At 39.9% G+C, this 19,751-nt stretch overlaps 1 protein-coding gene across 5 annotated transcripts in view; it reads right to left on the bottom strand.

Annotated features, from left to right (window-relative positions):
• dcun1d4 (DCN1, defective in cullin neddylation 1, domain containing 4 (S. cerevisiae)) overlaps window positions 1-19,751 on the bottom strand; it is a 71,790-nt gene that overhangs the window by 16,260 nt on the left and 35,779 nt on the right. For 3 of the 5 annotated variants that reach the window (XM_078217191.1, XM_078217190.1, XM_078217193.1), the window contains exons 4-8: window positions 16,117-16,234; window positions 12,250-12,344; window positions 9,360-9,430; window positions 5,973-6,064; window positions 4,726-4,834 (exon numbers count right to left, since the gene is read on the bottom strand). In XM_078217191.1, the coding sequence (XP_078073317.1) occupies window positions 4,726-4,834; window positions 5,973-6,064; window positions 9,360-9,430; window positions 12,250-12,344; window positions 16,117-16,234 (485 nt within the window). Of the gene's footprint in view, window positions 1-4,725; window positions 4,835-5,972; window positions 6,065-9,359; window positions 9,431-12,249; window positions 12,345-13,997; window positions 14,143-16,116; window positions 16,235-19,751 lie in introns of those variants that run through there. The other 2 variants (XM_078217192.1, XM_078217194.1) reach the window with 2 other exon arrangements.

Genomic DNA, 19,751 nt, shown 5'->3' with positions numbered 1-19,751 from the left:
TTTCAACTCTTGTACTCAATGCCCCGGTTGATGAAGGCAAGCATGCCATATGACTTCTTAATCACCTTGGCCATTTGTGTTGCCACTTTTAGGGAAATAAGTCACTTAATTTTCAAAGATGTCAGCAATATTTTAATACTGTTATATTAATGGGCTGTTTTAATATATATAATATATATAAAATATATATTATATAATTGTACTTGTTTCAAGTGCTGATTTTTTGGCACGACATAATTTATCTCTAAATGTTGCACTAAAGTCAACTCATTTAACGCCCTGACTTCAAACCATTCCTTAGCAGCAAACATCACAGGCTGCTTGCTGCCTTTGCAGTCCACTTCAGTGATATCAATAGTGAATCAATTTGACGCTACGCGAATGAATTTCTCCCACAGTTTTAAAAGCTACAAATAAGATACAATATATGAATATTTTCAAAATTACTAATGCAAATTAGTTTGATGAAAAAAGAAATTCTTTTATGATTTGAAAGCTTTGCCAGAAATACATCCAAGCATTTGAGAGGAAACCAGCACATAGCAGCAGAGGAGGCAGAGTAAGTTGTTTCTTGCCTCAGCCACTTTGTGGATAGGAAATAAATCATCAGTTGAAACTTTCCAGTAAAATTATAAATTTAGAATACCCAAAATCTTGAATAAGGTGACTTTTTTTAATCCTTACTTATAGTAAGGATATGTCAAATATTTCAGGATAAGCTGGGTCCCCTGTGGTATTCCATTATTAAAACCACTCTCACCTGGGGTTGTGCCTAATTCTGGAGCCGTGCCAGCAGCACGTGAAGTCAGCTCATTTTATTTTCTGTTTCTTGGGTTTCAAAGTTCGTTGATATTCTGGGATTGTTTTCAGTTGAGAAAGGGATGTCCTGATCCTGGCAGCCTTGGCTGCTAGAGGGCCAGAATGCCGAGGAGATCCCAATCAAATAGTGAAGGAGGTGGGTGGAGGTTAATGTCCTTCAGCCCCCCTCTCCACTCCATGTGTTGCAGCTGCTAATATTTGAAGCGTTGAAGGTGTGGTTAGCAGTTCCTGTATCCAATGTACTGCCGGAGTGAGGTGTGATCCTCCAATTTCAGCTTTACTTTATTCCATTCTCAGTTGGGTTTTGAGTACTTGGTTCATGCTTCACACCCAATGCTCACAGCTTGACAAAACCTACCCTCTTGTGTGATCACTTTTAAACTCCCCTGCTCCACACACTACCATTTTAAATTAGGGCTGGCCCGGGAATTGCTGTAGGGGCTGCGATCGGGCCGTGGGAGGGGGCTGGAGGGTAGCACTGCAAGAGTCCCGAGCAACGACTGAGCTGGCCAGCAAACGGGGAGTCTGACAGGTTGGGACCACTGCACATGTGCAGAGTTCCAGAACTGTCAAACTCTGGCGCAAATAGGCCCCACCCCCCTGGATTTTAATGATATTCATGACTGTGACCTCTGCAGTGCAGAGTGCGGAGATTCAGGTGAGAAGCTGAAACAGTCAGGACTTAGAACAGTTTTCCTGCCAATTCAGCACTTTTGGGAGAATTGCCCCCAGGGATGCTAATCTTTCTACTTACTTTATTTTAATGATAAACCACATCACTTTCTTCGGGGCAAGTTTGGTTTATACTATAGGATTTCCTGGGCCATGCCACTAAAAATCTTGGAAAATTGATTTACTAGCTGTAATATTTTGCATTTCAAGTAATTTGATGGCCAGTTAACTATTACCAAGATATGTTTGCCATGGTCTCAATAGCAGTAAATAGGTTAAGCATAGCACTGAAACGGCACAGCCTGTCAACATTGTTCCTCTGATCCTCAAAGATATATTTATTATCTCAGGTGCTGGTCTATAATCAACATCAGAGTTCTGGATTAGGTAGATTTAACTCCAATCTACAGTTTTACAAATTGTCTGCATCATCAGGTGGTGGTGTGGTGGTAGGGGAGGTGTTGTCACTAGACTAGTAATCAAGATGCCCAGGGCAAGGTCTGGGGACCGGGTTCAAATCCCACCATGGCAGATGGTAAAATTTGATTTCAATAAAAATCTGGAATTAAAATTCTAACGATGACCATGAAACCATTGTTGTGAATGCTTCCCATTTAGGGAAGGAAATCTGCCATCCTTACCTGGTCTAGCCTACATATCACTCCAGATCCACAGTGGTTGACTCTCAAATGCCCTCTGAAATGGAGGGCAGTTAGGGATGGGCAATAAATGCTGGCACAGCCAGCGACACCTACATCCCAAAAATTAGTATAAAAATCTACTTTAAAATGTAGCAAAAACTGTGGGGTAATAACATTTGCAAATTGTGAGCAAAAGGTGTGTGATCATATGTCATATAACTGAAGATTACATGATCAGACCTCCAGTAATACACTAAACCAGGATTGGCAACCTTAACCTGGATGGAGACTGTAAAAGTTCAGAAATAACATAAGGTCAGTTACTATACTGCAAGAGTATAACCATTATGCCTGGGGAGAAAATGGGAGGGTAAGATCTGTGAGCAATTTAGAGAGATTTGCAGCAGTAATAATTCTGGATTAAGCTAAACTAAACTAGTTTTCAGTTTTTAAGCTAAACTAAGATGAGACAAATATGTGGTAAAATGAGGCTGTATTTTATGGGGTGCTGTGATCATACTATTGATTTTAATGAGATGGCTAAGTGGGGGTGGGGGCTGGGGGTGCGGTTAGTTACAACAGTTAGTTATGCAACTGTTTCAATTAGGAAAAGGACAGAGAACAGAAAGTCTCAGGAAATAAGGAAGTGCATAACCAGCAACTGAACTTACTAATTTCTTGAGATGCTGTACATTAGGTTCTGCAATCTTGATGCATCATTGCAATGGTGCCCATCACAAATAAATTCTGGGCCAGTTCTTTTAAAAAATGAGTTTGCTAAATTTACCCATGTTTTTGGGGAGTCATACTTCCGCCACTGATTGGCATTTAAAAAAGGGGGACACAAAAATAAATTTGTTAAAAAGCTTTTATATTTAGCAATAAAAACTGACCAACACTCTGAAATAACAGATCATTCAAAAATGTGGACTGAATTTGTCTATTCACCAACTCAAATCTTTTTATAGAATCCCTACAGTGCAGAAGGATTCCATCCAGCCCATTGAGTCTGCACTGACAACATTCCCACCCAGGCCCTATACCCGTAACCCCATGTATTTACCCTGCTAATCCCCCTGACACTAAGGGTAATTTAACATGGCCAATCAACTTAACTTGCACACCTTTAGACTGTGGGAAGAAACAGAGGAGCACCTGGAGGAAACCCACGCAGATACGGGGAGAACATGCAGACTCCACAGAGGCAGTGACCCAAAACCAGAATTGAACTCAGGTCCTTGGTGCTGTGAGGCAGCAGTGCTAACCGCAGTGCCACCCAGTGGTTAGCACTGCTACCTCACAGCACCAGGGATCCAGGTTCAATTTATTTGAAAAATGAATATTTTTTTTCTGACAGCAAAACCTAAGCTGCTGCTTTCAATAGGTACAAGGAAAGACCAGAGTTAAAAAGCAAAAATTTCAAGAGTGGCTGTTGGCAAAGAGAGAAACAGAGAAAGAAACTTTCCTCATTTTGAGAAGTTCTACTTTAACCACTGTTGAGAATTCCAGACAATTCTTCCTCTTCGTTACTAAAGGTGCACCTAACTGGGGCAGCACGGTGACACAGTGGTTAGCACTGCTGCCTCAGCATCAGGGACCCGGGTTTGATTCCTGGCTTGGGTCACTGTCTGTGCGGAGTCTGCACGTTCTCCCTGTGTCTGCATGGGTTTCCTCCCACAGTCCAAAGATGTGCAGGTTAGGTTAATTGGCCATGGTAAACTCTCCCTCAATATACCCGAACAGGTGCCAGAGTGTGGTGACTAGGGGATTTTCACAGTACCTTCAATAGTGTGATGTAAGCCTACTTGTGACTAACAAATAAACTTTACTTTATAACCTCCACTCACTATCTCCTCCTGTAGTTCAGCAAGATTGAAAATAAGCTACACAAGAATCCCTGATGTGAATTTATATTCTAACACAACAACATGGTGCTTGCTCAGTATGCTCACCTACTTATCACAAATTGCAACAAGTTTCCAATTATAAATTTTTAATCTGCTATTGTGGTTTTATCTTGGGATTAGAGTTAGCTTCTTACTTGAGAAGAGATTCTGTTGGAGGCAATGGTATTTTGTTGAAAAGGCATTTATTTACATAATATTTACAAAGGTTAAGACAGCCCAAGATATAGCTGGAACTAATCTCCAAAATACTTCACACTCATTTTCGTACAGTGACTGACATCATTGCAACACAGCTACTGAGCATGTGCGTAAGCAGCTATCATTGGGTTAATTTTATTCTACATCTCCCCTTCTGACAAACTGTTAATCTCATGTATTATTTACAGTTTTCATCCAACTCTAACTTTCTCCCCCACTTAAGTTAACCTTTTATTCTACACTAAAGACATTAAATAGGTACAGGAACTTCAGAACTATTGTAATTAAATTAAAATGATTGTCATTTTAAAGGCATCACTCAATATCTTGTGGGGACGGCAATTTTAGCGGCATTCAGATATATCAAATAGACAAAGTAACCAAAACGGCTATATTTTTCTGAGACAATAGCCATGGCCTTATGGCACAAATCTTGGCACTTCAGTTGCTTTACATTTTTAAGTTTTTCATACAATAAAGTCACTTACCCGTGCAAAATCAAAGGCATATCTGTATATAAGTTTAAAATTTGTGGGCTCATTCAACAATGATCTCAAGTAATCTAGTGAATTTCTTAGTTTCTCTGTTGTGTCACATCTAAAATTGAAAAAAGGAATAAAATTGAAAAATAAGCTTATTTTGCCCTTTAACATCCAAAACCACATTAGGTTTCCAGATCAAATGACGAATGTATTTATTTTTGGTGAGTGATATAGCAGAGAGGGCGAGGTGACGAGGGCGAGGTGACGAGGGCTCAGGAACATGCCATGGACCTTTCAACTATGAGGTCAAGAGATGGGATAGGGAGAGGGGATGACAACAAGATTGGGGAGGGGCAAAAGCAAGGACCATTTCAGCTAGTTGGGAGACAAACTATTGGGCACTGCCTATTGAGCCATACTTTAAGAGTGAAGTTAGGAAACAATCTTACATGCCATGGTAAGAAGTTTACAACTCTCTTTGACAAATGGCAATTGATTGTGAATTTTAAAATTGGAGATCAATAGATTTTAGTTAACCAAAGATATTAAGGGATATAGCCTGATAGATAGGAATTAGGTCAGTCATGATCTCACTGAATGGCAGAACAGGCTGAAGAAGCTAAATAGCAAACTCCCACTCCTATGTTTGGAAAACATTTAAAAACTTTATGCTCACTGTTACAAGGGATGGCAATGCTAGAGAATGGAACTCTTCTCATTTTAGGCAGCCAATATTGGTTATAAGTGATCTTAGGTCAAGAATCCAGGTTCAAAGTGTTGTCTACTCAATTCCAGCAACATGCTTCAGCCTCAACTACAGAAGAGCACTGCCTTTTCCTTGTTTCTCACAAAACTATCCTTTAGTTTCAGAGTGAGATTGCCAATTACAGCTGGATTAGAGATAATTTTGCATTGTAGGCTAATACCCATTAGAAATTGAATAAGATGCTGCTCAGACACATCTCAATATTTGACCCAACTAGCAGAGAAGATGGTATGAATCTAGCAGTGTTTCAGATATGAAGAATTGAAATAATCTTATTTTGTATTTTTTTCTTAATTGAGAAACTCAATATAAAAATATACTCTGAAGAGGTGTAGTTGAATTTTATGCCTTTTAAAATTTAACCATAGGTATAGCCATTAAAGGTTTAAACACTTATCAATCTTAACAATGAACAAAAAACATAATTTTCAAGTTGACTGGAAACTATTGCAAAATAAAAGTAAACTAAATCAGAAGCATTTCATACTGTAATAAGGTCATTCCCTTCAACCATTCTTGTAGAGTGAAATAACCCATGCTCTGGGCATCCAACTTCCAGGCAAGCACCAACATCACCACCTAAAATAAGTACAACAGATCAATAATGGCGTAAGAGTCAGATTCTTATTTTAGAAAGCTGTTCTGCAATCAGAATCCCTAGAATATATTTAATAGTTTAATTTTTTTAATTAACTTTGGGTATCAAACATTGCAATAACTACAGCCTAATAGCATAGCCTAAGTCATTAACTGAAGAGAGATAAACAAGGCATTTTGCATTCAATCCTTCTATTCCTTTTATTTGTCACCGATAAATGATGCAAATTGAACAAGTATTTTCTGAATTGATGGCTGATGAATGCAAAAAAAACCCTGAACTTCCAACAGGAATACTTCTGATATTGCTGCATTCCCAATTAAATCCTTCTCCAAAAAGAAAAATCGAAAAAACCCAAGTATCATTGTGATTGAGATATCAAATGCTATCCATTGGAAATCTGTAGGCACTTCAGTGTGGTATGAATGAAAATAAGAGGACAATGTCAATCCACTGTGTTCTGATAGTCGTTCTACAAAGGTTTTTTTTGACAGGGACATTTTTATCTAAAAAGGGCAGAAGCTATATAGGCTTCTTGGGAAGAAGTGTGTCCAGGAAAAAGACCAATGAAATCAGGAATAACAAATAATTAGGTTTATGATCCTTTACCAACTGAAAAGCTTTTTAAAAACGTATTTGATTGGAAAGAAAATTCATTTAACAAAGGGCGGGCAGAGTTTAGAAGGGAAAGATTGGTCGAGAAAAAAGTAGATTTGCAACTCTATTAGTTTACTTTTGTTTGGCCACACTTCTACACTCTCGAGCTGTTCTAGTCTCTTGAAACATCCATTCTACAATTTTGACAGGCTTAATACAATTAGTTACATGAGTAACTGGGCACATTATTAGGACTATTGCCCATGTGCAAGATAAACCTTAAATCTTTAAACTGAATGGCCTATCAATTAATGGCCTATGATTGGAGTGGTCAAATAAAGAGAAACAAAATCCCAATATATATAGGGACTTGCTCTAATATAGAACATAGAACAGTACAGCACAGAACAGGCCCTTCGGCCCACGATGTTGTGCCGAGCTTTATCTGAAACCAAGATCAAGCTATCCCACTCCCTATCATCCTGGTGTGCTCCATGTGCCTATCCAATAACCGCTTAAATGTTTCTAAAGTGTCTGACTCCACTATCACTGCAGGCAGTCCATTCCACACCCCAACCACTCTCTGCGTAAAGAACCTACCTCTGATATCCGTCCTGTATCTCCCACCACGAACCCTATAGTTATGCCCCCTTGTAATAGCTCCATCCACCCGAGGAAATAGTCTTTGAACGTTCACTCTATCTATCCCCTTCATCATTTTATACACCTCTATTAAGTCTCCCCTCAGCCTCCTCCGCTCCAGAGAGAACAGCCCTAGCTCCCTCAACCTTTCCTCATAAGACCTACCCTCCAAACCAGGCAGCATCCTGGTAAATCTCCTCTGCACTCTTTCCAGCGCTTCCACATCCTTCTTATAGTGAGGTGACCAGAACTGCACACAATATTCCAAATGTGGTCTCACCAAGGTCCTGTACAGTTGCAGCATAACCCCACGGCTCTTAAACTCCAACCCCCTGTTAATAAAAGCTAACACACTATAGGCCTTCTTCACAGCTCTATCCACTTGACTGGCAACCTTTAGAGATCTGTGGATATGGACCCCAAGATCTCTCTGTTCCTCCACAGTCTTCAGAACCCTACCTTTGACCCTGTAATCCACATTTAAATTAGTCCTACCAAAATGAATCACCTCACATTTATCAGGGTTAAACTCCATTTGCCATTTTTCAGCCCAGCTTTGCATCCTATCTATGTCTCTTTGCAGCCTACAACAGCCCTCCACCTCATCCACTACTCCACCAATCTTGGTGTCATCAGCAAATTTACTGATCCACCCTTCAGCCCCCTCCTCTAAGTCATTAATAAAAATCACAAAGAGCAGAGGACCAAGCACTGATCCCTGCGGCACACCGCTAGCAACCTGCCTCCAATCCGAAAATTTTCCATCGACCACCACCCTCTGTCTTCGGTCAGACAGCCAATTACCTATCCAATCGGCCAACTTTCCCTCTATCCCACACCTCCTCACTTTCATCATAAGCCGACCATGGGGGACCTTATCAAACGCCTTACTAAAATCCATGTATATGACATCAACTGCCCTACCTTCATCAACACACTTAGTTACCTCCTCAAAAAATTCTATCAAATTTGTGAGGCACGACTTGCCCTTCACGAATCCGTGCTGACTATCTCGGATTAATCCGCATCTTTCTAAATGGTCGTAAATCCCATCCCCAAGGACCCTTTCCATCAATTTACCAACCACCGAAGTAAGACTAACCGGTCTATAATTACCAGGGTCATTTCTATTCCCTTTCTTAAACAGAGGAACAACATTCGCCATTCTCCAGTCCTCTGGCACCATCCCCGTGGACAGCGAGGACCCAAAGATCAAAGCCAAAGGCTCTGCAATCTCATCCCTTGCCTCCCACAGAATCCTAGGATACATTTCATCAGGCCCAGGGGACTTATCGACCTTCAGTTTAAGTGCCAGGTATTTTGTTTTAGAGTATCCATCTAAGGATGCAGTTTTTCTGCAGAACTGCACATTATTTGTCCTTATCTGAACAACTCATTGGCAAGAACACCTTTTATGAGCTGCACCGAAAGTGGTAATGTCACAGGCCTTGTAATCCAGTGGTTCAGACTGATGATCTGGGTTCAAATTCCACCATGGCAGCTGGTGGAATGCAAATTCAACTAATAAAATCTGGAATCAAAACAGTTTCATGACGACCATGAAACTATCAACAAGTGTCGTAAAATCTAATCTGGTTCACTAATGCCCTTCAAGGAATGAAATCTGCCATCCTTACCTGATCTGGCCTACATATGACCCCAGACCCACTGCTGGCTCTTAGCTACCCCCTTAAATAGCCCTAGAAAGCCACTGACTTGAATGGCACCTAGAATGGACAACAAACACTGACCTTACCAGCAGTGCCCACATCTCATGAAATAACAAATTAATTTTATGGTTTGTCGCAAGTAGTAAGGTCTGTTTCCAGGTCACAGAGGAGACAGTTCCCTTTCAGAGAGCAGATTTGTAGCCATCTGCATGGGCTGTTTTGCCTTCTGGACAGGTGCAGTCTTGGTTGTACATTGCACACCGTATAGCTGTGACCAGTGGAACTTCATGTTCAATTTCCTAAAGTGCTGAAAAGCGATTGCCAGAACAAAGATATTTACTCCCAACCAATGCCAAAAAGCACTTACATTTTCAGGTTCAACTCCAATGTCTTCACAGAATTTCTCCATGTCTTCAGGGCCTATAACATCATCACTACCTGCAACATAGAAAAATACTTAGGTATTTTAAGATAAGCAAAATACTGCGGATGCTGGAATCTGAAACAAGAGGAGGATGTTTGAAAAATGCACAAGTCTGGCATCATCTGTATGGAGAGAAAGCAGACTTAACACGGAGTTCTTTTGGTTCTTTGACAGAACTGAAGGGAGGGACAATGTGTTAGATATTAAAGTGTAGCCGTGAGAGATTGCAACAAAACGTAGCAACTTTAAGAGCAAAGTACATAGAGTTTGCATTGAGGCAACACATGTATGGGATATTAAAAATTAGGGTTTAAGATGGAGGAGAAACGTCACAATCCAAAGCTGCAAACTCAATTTTGAGTCCAGAGTGCTGCAACGTGCCCAACCGGAAGATGAGATGATGAGCACAGGCCTCCAAAGATTTGCCTACAAAGTTAGCAGGATCGAAGAAGTTGGGCAAAAGTAGTGATTGGGCAACCCCAACTGTGATCGGTTTTCACTAGTATACCATTTCTCTTCTGCTTCTTAAACACCAAACATGGAGTTTTAGTCCTAAATGAAGCTGACTTACGGGAGTCAGTCAGGACTGTAATGAAACAATAGTCAGAAGCTCAATACCATCCATGACTACGCAGCCTGCTTGATTGGCACCACATCCACCACCTTCAACATCCACTTCCTCCACCACTGACCAACAGTGGCCATAGAAAATAGGAACAGGAGGAGGCCATTCAGCCCTTTGAGCCTGTCGCAGCATTCATTATAATCATGGATGATTTTTATTCAGTTGTGCGACATGGGTGTCACTGGTTGGTCAGCATTTATTGCCTATCCCTACTTGCCTTTGAGAAGGTGGTGAGCTGCCTTCTTGAAACGCTGCAGTCCACATGTTGTGGGTTGACTCACAATGCTGTTAGGGAGGGAATTCCAGGATTTGACCCAGCGATTGCGAAGGAACGATGATATATTTCCCAAGTCAGGATGGTGAATAACTTGAATCATCCAATGTTCCCACTTTTTCCCCCCCATATCCTTTGATTCCTTTAGTCCCAAGAGCTATATCTAACTCTTTCTGGAAAACAAACAATGTTTTGGCCTCAACTGCTTTCTGTGGTACAGAATTCTACAAATTCATCACTCCCTAGGTGAATAAATTTCTCCTCAGTGCTAAATGGTTTACCCCATACCCTCTCCTCTGCCATCAGGAACATCCTTCATGCATTTACCCTGTCTAGTCCGGTTAGAATTTTATAGGTTTCTATGAGATTCCTCCACCTCCCCCCCACCCCGACCACACACAACCCCATTCTTCTAAACTCCAGTGAATATAATCCTAACTGAGTAAGTCTCTCCTCATTTCGGTCCCTCCATCCCAGGAATCACTTTGGTAAACCAGACTGCACTCCCTCCATAGCAAAAACATTGTTCCTCAACTGCACACAAAATTCCATGTGTGGTCTCACTAGGGTCTTGTATAACTGCAGCAAGACACCCCTGCTCCTTTCCTTGAATCCTCTCGCTATGAAGGCTAGCATACCATTTGATTTCTTTACTGCCTGCTTACTTTCAGCAACTGGTGTACAAAGACACCCAGGTCTCATTGCACGTTCCGCTCTCTCACTCTGAGCATTCAGATGATAATCTGCCTCCCTGTTTTTGCTACCAAAGTTGATAACCTTATATTTATCCACATGATACTGCATCTGCCTTGCATTTGTCCACTCACTCAACTTGTCCAAATCACACTGAAGTATCTCGACATCCTCCTCACAGCTCACCTCCCACCCAGGTTTGTGTCATCTTCAAATTTGAGATATCTAATAGACTAGAATCCCTACAGTGCAGAAAGAGGCCATCCAGCCCATTCAGTCTGCACTGACTCTCTGAAAGAGCATCCCACCCAGGCCTTCCCCTCTGCATTATCCCTGTAACCCCAACTAACCTACACATCTTGGGACACTAAGAGGCAATTTAGCATGGCCACCTTTCACGTTTTATTTTTTGCTCCAGACAGGAATAAACGATTGTTGCAGTTCACCCAGGCACTTTTTGAATGTTTGCCATTTCCTATCCACCCTCATCCCTTTAAGTGACATTTCCCAATCCATCATAGCTAATTTGTGCCTCACACCATCGCAGTTTCCTTTATTTAGATTCAGGGCCCTAGTCTCAATATCAACTATGTCATGCTCCATCTTGATGAAGAATATTATGGTCGCTCATCCCCTTGGGGCCTCGCACTAGATTGCCAATAATTCCTTTCCAGTCTAGGATGGCCAGTTCTCTTGTTAGTTCCTCAAAGCATTAATCCAGAAAACCATTCCATGCACATTCCAGGAACTCCTCCTCTATGGTATTGTTACTAATTTGATTAGTCCAATCTATATGCAGATTAAAGTCACCCATAATTACAGATGTTCCTTTATTGCATGCATCTCTAATTTCCTGTTTAATGCCATCCCCAACATTATCACAACAGTTTGGGGGTCTATATACAACCCCCACTTACATTTCTTTGCCCCCTGGTGTTTCTCAGTTCTACCTAGACAGATTTCACATCGGAGCTAATATCCTTCCTCTCTATTGCATTAATTTCTCCTTTAACCAGCAGTTAATAACTTGTCAGTTATTCATGTGGGACTAACACGAACTACCATTATTTTATAAAATCCTTCCCGTACCCCAATGTGTTTCTCTCTCACCCACTAGGAATTATTTATTGGAAATCCTAGAGTCTCCAGGGACCTTCAGGAATCCATGGACTCCAATTTGAGAACTACCATCTTAGGTGCATGTCCATGAGTTAGCACTGAACTTTAGCATTTAAACACACCTGCATATTCATAGAACCACTCTAAGCATCGCTTGGTGGAGAACCCTTCCTCTTCAGGCTTCATCCTATTTGAGTCTTGCTTCTTGTACAAGGTGCTATAGTAAAGACAATATGAAAGATTAGGCTAAATATATTGCTGAAACAAGAGAAATGCAGTCTAAGATTTCTGTCTTGCATTCAATTCAAACCCAGGAATGCTAAATTTCATAGGTAGCAACAATTCATGCTGCCTGAGAAAGGTGCTGCTGATTGGCAAGTTGACTCTGGTTGGTTCAGGCATTGCCATGGAGACTGTCCTGCATGCTTTTGTTTAAATCTAAAAAGGTGCAATGTCTGGACATGTTCCTTTTGCCTACAGACTGTGGCTTCTAACACGATTAAGTGAGCCACATTGCAAGCCAAATAGATAATCTTAAATGTTAGGCTAATATGTAATATAAACAGTTTATCTTATCTGATACTACTTACCTGACTTTCCACAGTAACTACAAAATTTGGAGCCATAGGCCTTAAATGTGAGAAGTTTTAAGAGTTTTAATCATGCTTTGTTACTAAGGGCAAAATGTTTTTCCAATAGGTCACTCTTCACATGAGCAAAGCTATCTGTTGTAGACTCAGGAACCATTATCCAACTAGGATACTAAACTCCAAAACAGTCCAAGAAGGTCCATCCTAAAGATAACCACAATACAAGAATGAGGAAAAGCCATTGGCCGAACATTTCAACAACCAATGTTTGTCCATCATGCTACCCAAATTATTTACTTGACAGACTTTAAAGTTCATCATGTAGAGTGGTCCTTGAGCACTACATAAACTTTAGCTTGACGAAATCTCTCTCTCTGTTCAGATTAAGTTCAATTTCCTTATTCACCCTATACTTGTCCACCTCTACTGACTCTCTACAATCATCCAAAAATGTGCCTTTGCAATATATTTTTATGACATTGTCTCCTTTTCTTCCAGCATCCACACCACTAACTTCTTCTGACACTCACTATTTTTGTGTCTCTTCCCTCTCCAATCTTCAGTGGCTGACCTTTAGTTGCCTTGGTCCCACACTTTTGTCCTAAACTGCTCCACCAAGATATCCCTCTGAATCTTCAAAAGCATCCTGAAAACATACTTCAACTACGCCTTCAGTTATAGCATATCTGCTGGTATTCCTCATGTTGTTTTTCACACTTCTGAAGCACATTCACGTATTTCTATTATCCCTTATTGTCGTAATATATAAGTTGTATAAGGAGCTCTTATTCTTCTTTGTGTTAGAGACCATATGAAAGGGTGATGCTGAAGATGTAATCTTGGTACTTTGCTGCAGTGTATTGTGCAGATAGTACATACTGCCACCAGTGTGCAAATAGTAGCAGGAGTGCCCAGTAGCAGGGGCACCAATCCAACTGCTCTATTCCTGATGGTTCCAAGCTTCTTGACCATTGTTGCAACTGTACCTATATAGGGGGGAGGCAAGTCTTGCATCACACTTCTGACTTGTGTCTTGCAGATGGTTGAAAGGCTTCGAAAGGTCAGATAGCCAATTATAAAAAGGTAACAAATACATCTTTAAATGTATCATTTTGTTGAAGTTTACTAAACCAACCTAAGCCAGCGGAAGTTATCATATAGCAGTCCAATGGGAAATGGAAGTGTTTTAAAAGTACTATATTGTTATACGTATCATCAGTGCAATCTAGTCAGAGCTGAAGCATGTGATAAAGACAATAAGGCAAATGCAAGTGAAAAACCTAATATTTTGTCTCTGTAGATTAAGCACTGACGTCCTTAGCTCTTTGGAAAGGAGGCACCAAATGGCATCCCCATTGCATGTCATTCATTCACTCTTCAGCTTGGATCAAGCAAGTCATTCGCTCTTCAATCAGTATTCAGAGTCTGTAGAAAAAGATGAAAGCAATGTTCTTGGTCATATGAAATCCTACAATCTCCTTTGTCAAACAGCGAATAAAAGACTGCACTATAGGGCATCAAGAACTACCCTTGATGTTCTGAAACTGCTGGCTGAAATTGAATGTCAGTTCAGGTTTGTCAGCAAGAATTAAGTCCAGTTTTACAAGCTGAAATTCACAAATAAATTCCAATGGGAATTTCTAGGTACTTGACCATTGCACCTAAACGTAGCCCATAAAGTAATAAGGGCTCAAAGCACAAGTGCATGTACAAAATGCAAATATGAAACTTTTCAGTCACACTGTAAAATGTCAGAAGAGCTTGTCCTAAGTATTCAATGCTTGTTTACAACGTATACCTGCTGAAGTGATCCTCCACTCAAAATTGGTCTGTAATGACCATTATCCAAATCAAAGAGCACTCAAATCCACAAAAACTATTCCCTCAGTAGGATATGGTTAACTTTAAAAAAAAGGAATGGAAGTTTCAGGAATTGATTAAAAAGTTATCAGCTGGAAGTCCAGACTTCAGCTTTCAGTTGGTTCCGCAATAGCCCAAAAGCAAGAGAAAACCAAAATGGATTATCTATTTCCTCAAGCTTTGTTGGTGTTTTCACACAAGGCTTAGGTAAATTTGATAGTGGTGCAAAAGACAGCATCTTCAGCATAAGCCCTCATCATCAATTGTTCCAAATAAAAACAAGCAATGACATGTTGGAAGAGCCAAGATAGTTAAGAACAGGAAAATAACTATTAGAGCCAACAAGCCTGACCATCTGATAGATAACTTGATTAGTCAGCTTCTATCACTCAATCACTTCCTGGAAATGCATCCAACTTCCTTGAATGTACTTACACTATCTGCTTTAACATCTTCCCTGGTACCTTATGCTACAGGCCTGTAAATACTTGCTTGAAAAAGCTCCAACCAACTTCCACAATATTTGAAAGATTATCTCTTCTTCAAATGAAAGGTGAAACTTTTGAAATGTTAGGACTAATGAAAGCAAGTAAAGTTAACACAATCTAGCAAAACAATAAATGAGTGCTTAATATGTTCTACTGGTGACAATGGAAAATAATTTTCTATTTCAGAACTATTAAACAAAATACAGAGCTGCCTTTCCATACAGGGAAATAAATACATAATTGACTAGTTGCCAATCATGACCAGTTAAAACAGAATTATTTTCATCGACTAAGGCTTTCTTTCAGATCAACAAGAAAGAGAAAAAACTGATCATGGCCATTTGCAGTTAAAAAAAAAAATACTGTAATCCATAAACGAGAAGTTAGTATACGTCTGCTATAGTTTAAGGTGAGGCATTCCTATGCTTTAGCCCAGTCTTCCACTTTTTCATTTGAGTAACAAATGCACGCTCTCTTTTAAGGAGGGGGAAAAAACCCAAAAGCATAGTGACTGATTATTCAGGTACAAATGCTTCTATATTTCAATATATTCTTGAATTGTAATAAAGGATCAATCACCCCACAAGTCGGTAACATGAAGAAATTAGATTCTGGGGTGACACCTCTTTAGCTTCAATTCTTCCACTTGACTCTACAGTCTAGTTTATTTGATGGCAGACAGAACGTTTTACTTTCCTTTATATGTTTCAGAGTGGTAGAACCATCTCTCTGTGATTTATGAGAAAATGGGAAAATTATTTTCATGTAACTGCCTAGGAAAAATTTTAAGAAGTATAACAGGGTTGTAAACTATTGTACCCGACATCAGAATCAACCAACAAAACTAATATGATTAATTTCAATTTACAGGACAAAGTGTCAAAATTTAAAGAGGATGAGGGGAATAGGAATGCTATTGCAAGGCATTTTCTTAACTACTTCCCCCCCCAATAATTATCTATTTATAAGATGATTAAATGCTGACAACAGTTTATACAGAATTGTTGAAGACATTCAGCTTTCATTTTTTTCCACCAGAGTAAAAACATACCCATCATGCCTGCTTTTTTTAGCTGTCAAATCATCTGCTACTGTGGGTCTCCTCTTTTTCCTGGGTGGCATTCCCTTGCTACAGCAGTCGGAGGGACAACTGCAAGACCGAAGATTTCCTGCACGATAAAAATTATGAATACAAATAGCCATCATGCATTTATATATACCGATATTTAAAGAATTTGATACTCCCATGAGCAAATATTTACACAGGGAATATACCCAAGTAGTTAATTTCAAAGAGGCAATTCTTCCATACATACACTGCACAACATTACGTGGTAGAAGATTGAACGCTCAAGTTGGAATGGAATTTCAGGTATTTTTAAATTGAGATAACAGCATGTATTGAATAGTTAAATTTTCTCCAGGCATTAGCTCGATTTAATGACAATTTGCAGCAAGTCTCTCCCGCTCCTGTGCTCACCAGCCTATGACTTTCGACGCATTCTCCTGAACATGTGGAAAATTGCATTTGGAAATGGGCATGCACATCATCTAATTTTATAGGAATAGGGAGGGAATGTAGGGATATGGACTGAATCAGGGCAGAAGGTTTTTTTTTAAGTTAGTTAAGGCGTCATGATCAGCATAGGCTTGGAGGGCCAAAGGGCCTGTTCCTATGCTGTACTTTTCTTTGTTCTTTGTATTCAAATAGCACTTTTCTTAGAATTTATTCTTAGGATTTGCTGGCAAGACTACATATTGCTTAAGTCTAGTGGCCCTGATGGTGTGTCTTGTCCAAGGCTGTGGCGACTGTGGTAATGATGTGAGGTAGGGAATTCCAGAATTTTGATTCAACAATCATGTCTTTGTGACTGGAAGGAGCACTTGGACATTACGGGGATGCGTGATGTGCATATACCCCCCTGCATCTCTGTTCCTGCACCCCCTTTAGAATTGCACCTTTCATTTCCTATTGCATCTATTTGTCCTTCCTATCAAAATGTATCACTGCATTAAATTCAATTGCCATGTAACAAGCCTATGTTCTCTTGAAGTTTATCATTATCACAGCTCACAGTACATCTAAGTTTTGTGTCATCTGCAAATTCTGAAATTGTAACCTATACATCCAAGTCTAGGTCATTAGTCATGCCAGCCCTTGGGAAACTCCATTGTACATCTTCCTCCAATCTAAAAAACAATTGTTCACCACTGAGCCAACTTCATATCCATGATACCACCTTGCCTTTTATTTCATGAGTTTTGACTTTGTTATTATCACTATCAGGCACTTTTTAGGAGTATACATTCATGACATCAACATTACACTCATCAAAAGATTCAATCAAGTTAGTTATACATGATTTGCTTTGCTGGCTCTCTTAATTCATGCTTGTCCAAGTGACTTAATATTGTCCCGGATTAATATTTCTTAAAGTTCTTCAACCACCTGAGGTTAAATTGACTGGCCTGTAACTGTTGGGTTTATCATTATGCCCGGTTTTGAACAAAGGAATAAAATTTGTAATTCTCCAGTTCTCTGCACCAACCCCTTACCCAAGAACTGGAAGATTATGGCCAGTGCCTCCATAATCTCCTCAGTATCTTTGGATGCATCCATACATCACTTATCAACTTTAAGTACAGCTAGCCTTCCTAATAATTCCACTTTATCAATGTTTAGCCCATCCAGTGTCTCATTTAGCTCCTCTTTCAGTGTGACTTCAGAAACATCATCTTCCTTGGGAAAGGCAAGTTTAAAGTGTTAATTTAGTACCTCAGCCCTGCCCTTTACCTGTGTGCATTGATCCTCCTTCTATGGTCGCTAATCAGCCTTTTACTATTTATATGCCGATAGAAGATTTTTGGATTCCCCTTGATGTTAGCTGTCAGTTTATTTAGAAATTCTTTCATTTCCTTTTTCACTTTCCCTCTGAACTTGTATATTCAGCAGCCTAGTTGTCACTTGTATTATCAACTTGACATCTGCCACGTTCACCTTATTTTTGCTTCTTCTTGCTTTGTTTCTTTTCTTATCCAAGGAAGTTTGTCTTTTGTTTTTCCTACCTTGTTCCTTCGTAAGAATGTATCTCCACTATACCTGAACCATCTCCACTTTAGTGGCCATCCATTGATCCATTATAGTTTTGCCGACAATCTTGGATTCCAATTTACCTGGGACAGTCTGCTCTCAAACCTCAAAAATTGGTCTCTCTTGTAAAATATTTTTACTCTGGATTCTCCTTGTCCTTTTTCACAACCAACTTAAGCTTCATGATACCATGATCAATGTCCCTTAAATATTCCCCTACTGGCACTTGATCCACTTGACCCACCTGATTCTGCAGTACAAGATCCAACAATGCCTGCTTCCACGATGGGCTAAACTTTAGAAACTCTTCCCCCCTCTCTTCCCTTTATCCTTAGACAAGCTGAGATAGTAATGCAGTCTCCTATTATTACTACTTTATATTTTATGCATCCCTCTAGTTTCCCTCCAAATTTGCTCCTCCCTCTTTCCCACTACTTGGTGGCCCACAGAATAAATCCAGTAGTATAACTGTACCTCTGACTAAATGATATGGCTATGTATCCTTCTCAGTGATTGAAGTCCAACGGGCTCAATGTTGGAAGTCAAAACCAGTTTGGTAAATTGTAGTTGCACTTCCTGTAAATCGCGTGTTTATAACCAAGGTACCCTAGTGGTATTATGGAGCAGGATAGAGTCCTGTGGTGGGAGCTGCAATCAAGAGGACTCCGAGGGCTATGGGAATAGGAGCAGGTCATTTAGCCTCGCAAGCTTGATCTGTTATTCAATGAGAATATGGTTGATCTGTGACCTAACTCCTATATTCTCACCTTTTCCCCTCATCCTCCAATATCTTTAATAGATTTTTATTATCCAATCTCAGATTTAAAATTAATTAACCTAGCATCAACTGCTATTTGTGGAACAGAGTTCCAAATTTCTACCATGCTTTGCATATAGAAGTGCTTCTTCACTACTTTTGAAAGTTCTGGCTCCAATTTTTCTCGATTGTGTAACACCAGGTGCACAATCGGTTGAAATAGTTTCTCTATTACCATATCGGTTGCTGTTAATATCTTGAAAACTTGATAAGGTTACCCTTTAACTTTCTGAATTCCAGGAAATACAACCTTAGATTTGTAATCACTCTTTATACTTTAATCTTTGGAAACCAGATAATTTCTATTTTGCACTCCCTCTAAGGACAATTTATCCTTCCTAAAGTGTACATTTTGTGTCATTTAAAAAAAAATACTTTTCCAATTCAATCAAATCAAATCCAATTCAGAGTCTCAACAAGTTGAGACATTTCAGATCCAGGCTGACAAGACAGGGCGAGCGACCAAACCACCCTGTCCTGGGCCTGATCTACATGAGCCAAGCTGATTGGAGAAGGGGGAGGTTCCTCCTCCAAGACTTGAGCTCATTTGCATCTTAGCCAAAAGGCCGAGATGCCGCTTTTAAAAATTGCTTCATATGAAACCCAATGACCTCGACCAAGTGCGGCCGACAATGGGGTGCCGACCATACACTTGATCTCCAGACTCATCTCATTGAAGTCAGCCATCCCAAATCTAGAAACTTCATAATTCTTTCACATTCAACTTAATCACATTATGATCATTACTTGACAAATGTTCATGTCCCATCAAACTGTT

This window comes from Mustelus asterias, chromosome 1 (genome assembly GCF_964213995.1).
Source record: "Mustelus asterias chromosome 1, sMusAst1.hap1.1, whole genome shotgun sequence".
NCBI classification, from domain to species: Eukaryota; Metazoa; Chordata; class Chondrichthyes; order Carcharhiniformes; family Triakidae; genus Mustelus; species Mustelus asterias.
The sequence above is the reverse complement of the archived record's forward strand: the minus strand, read 5'-3'. Positions and strand labels throughout refer to the sequence as shown.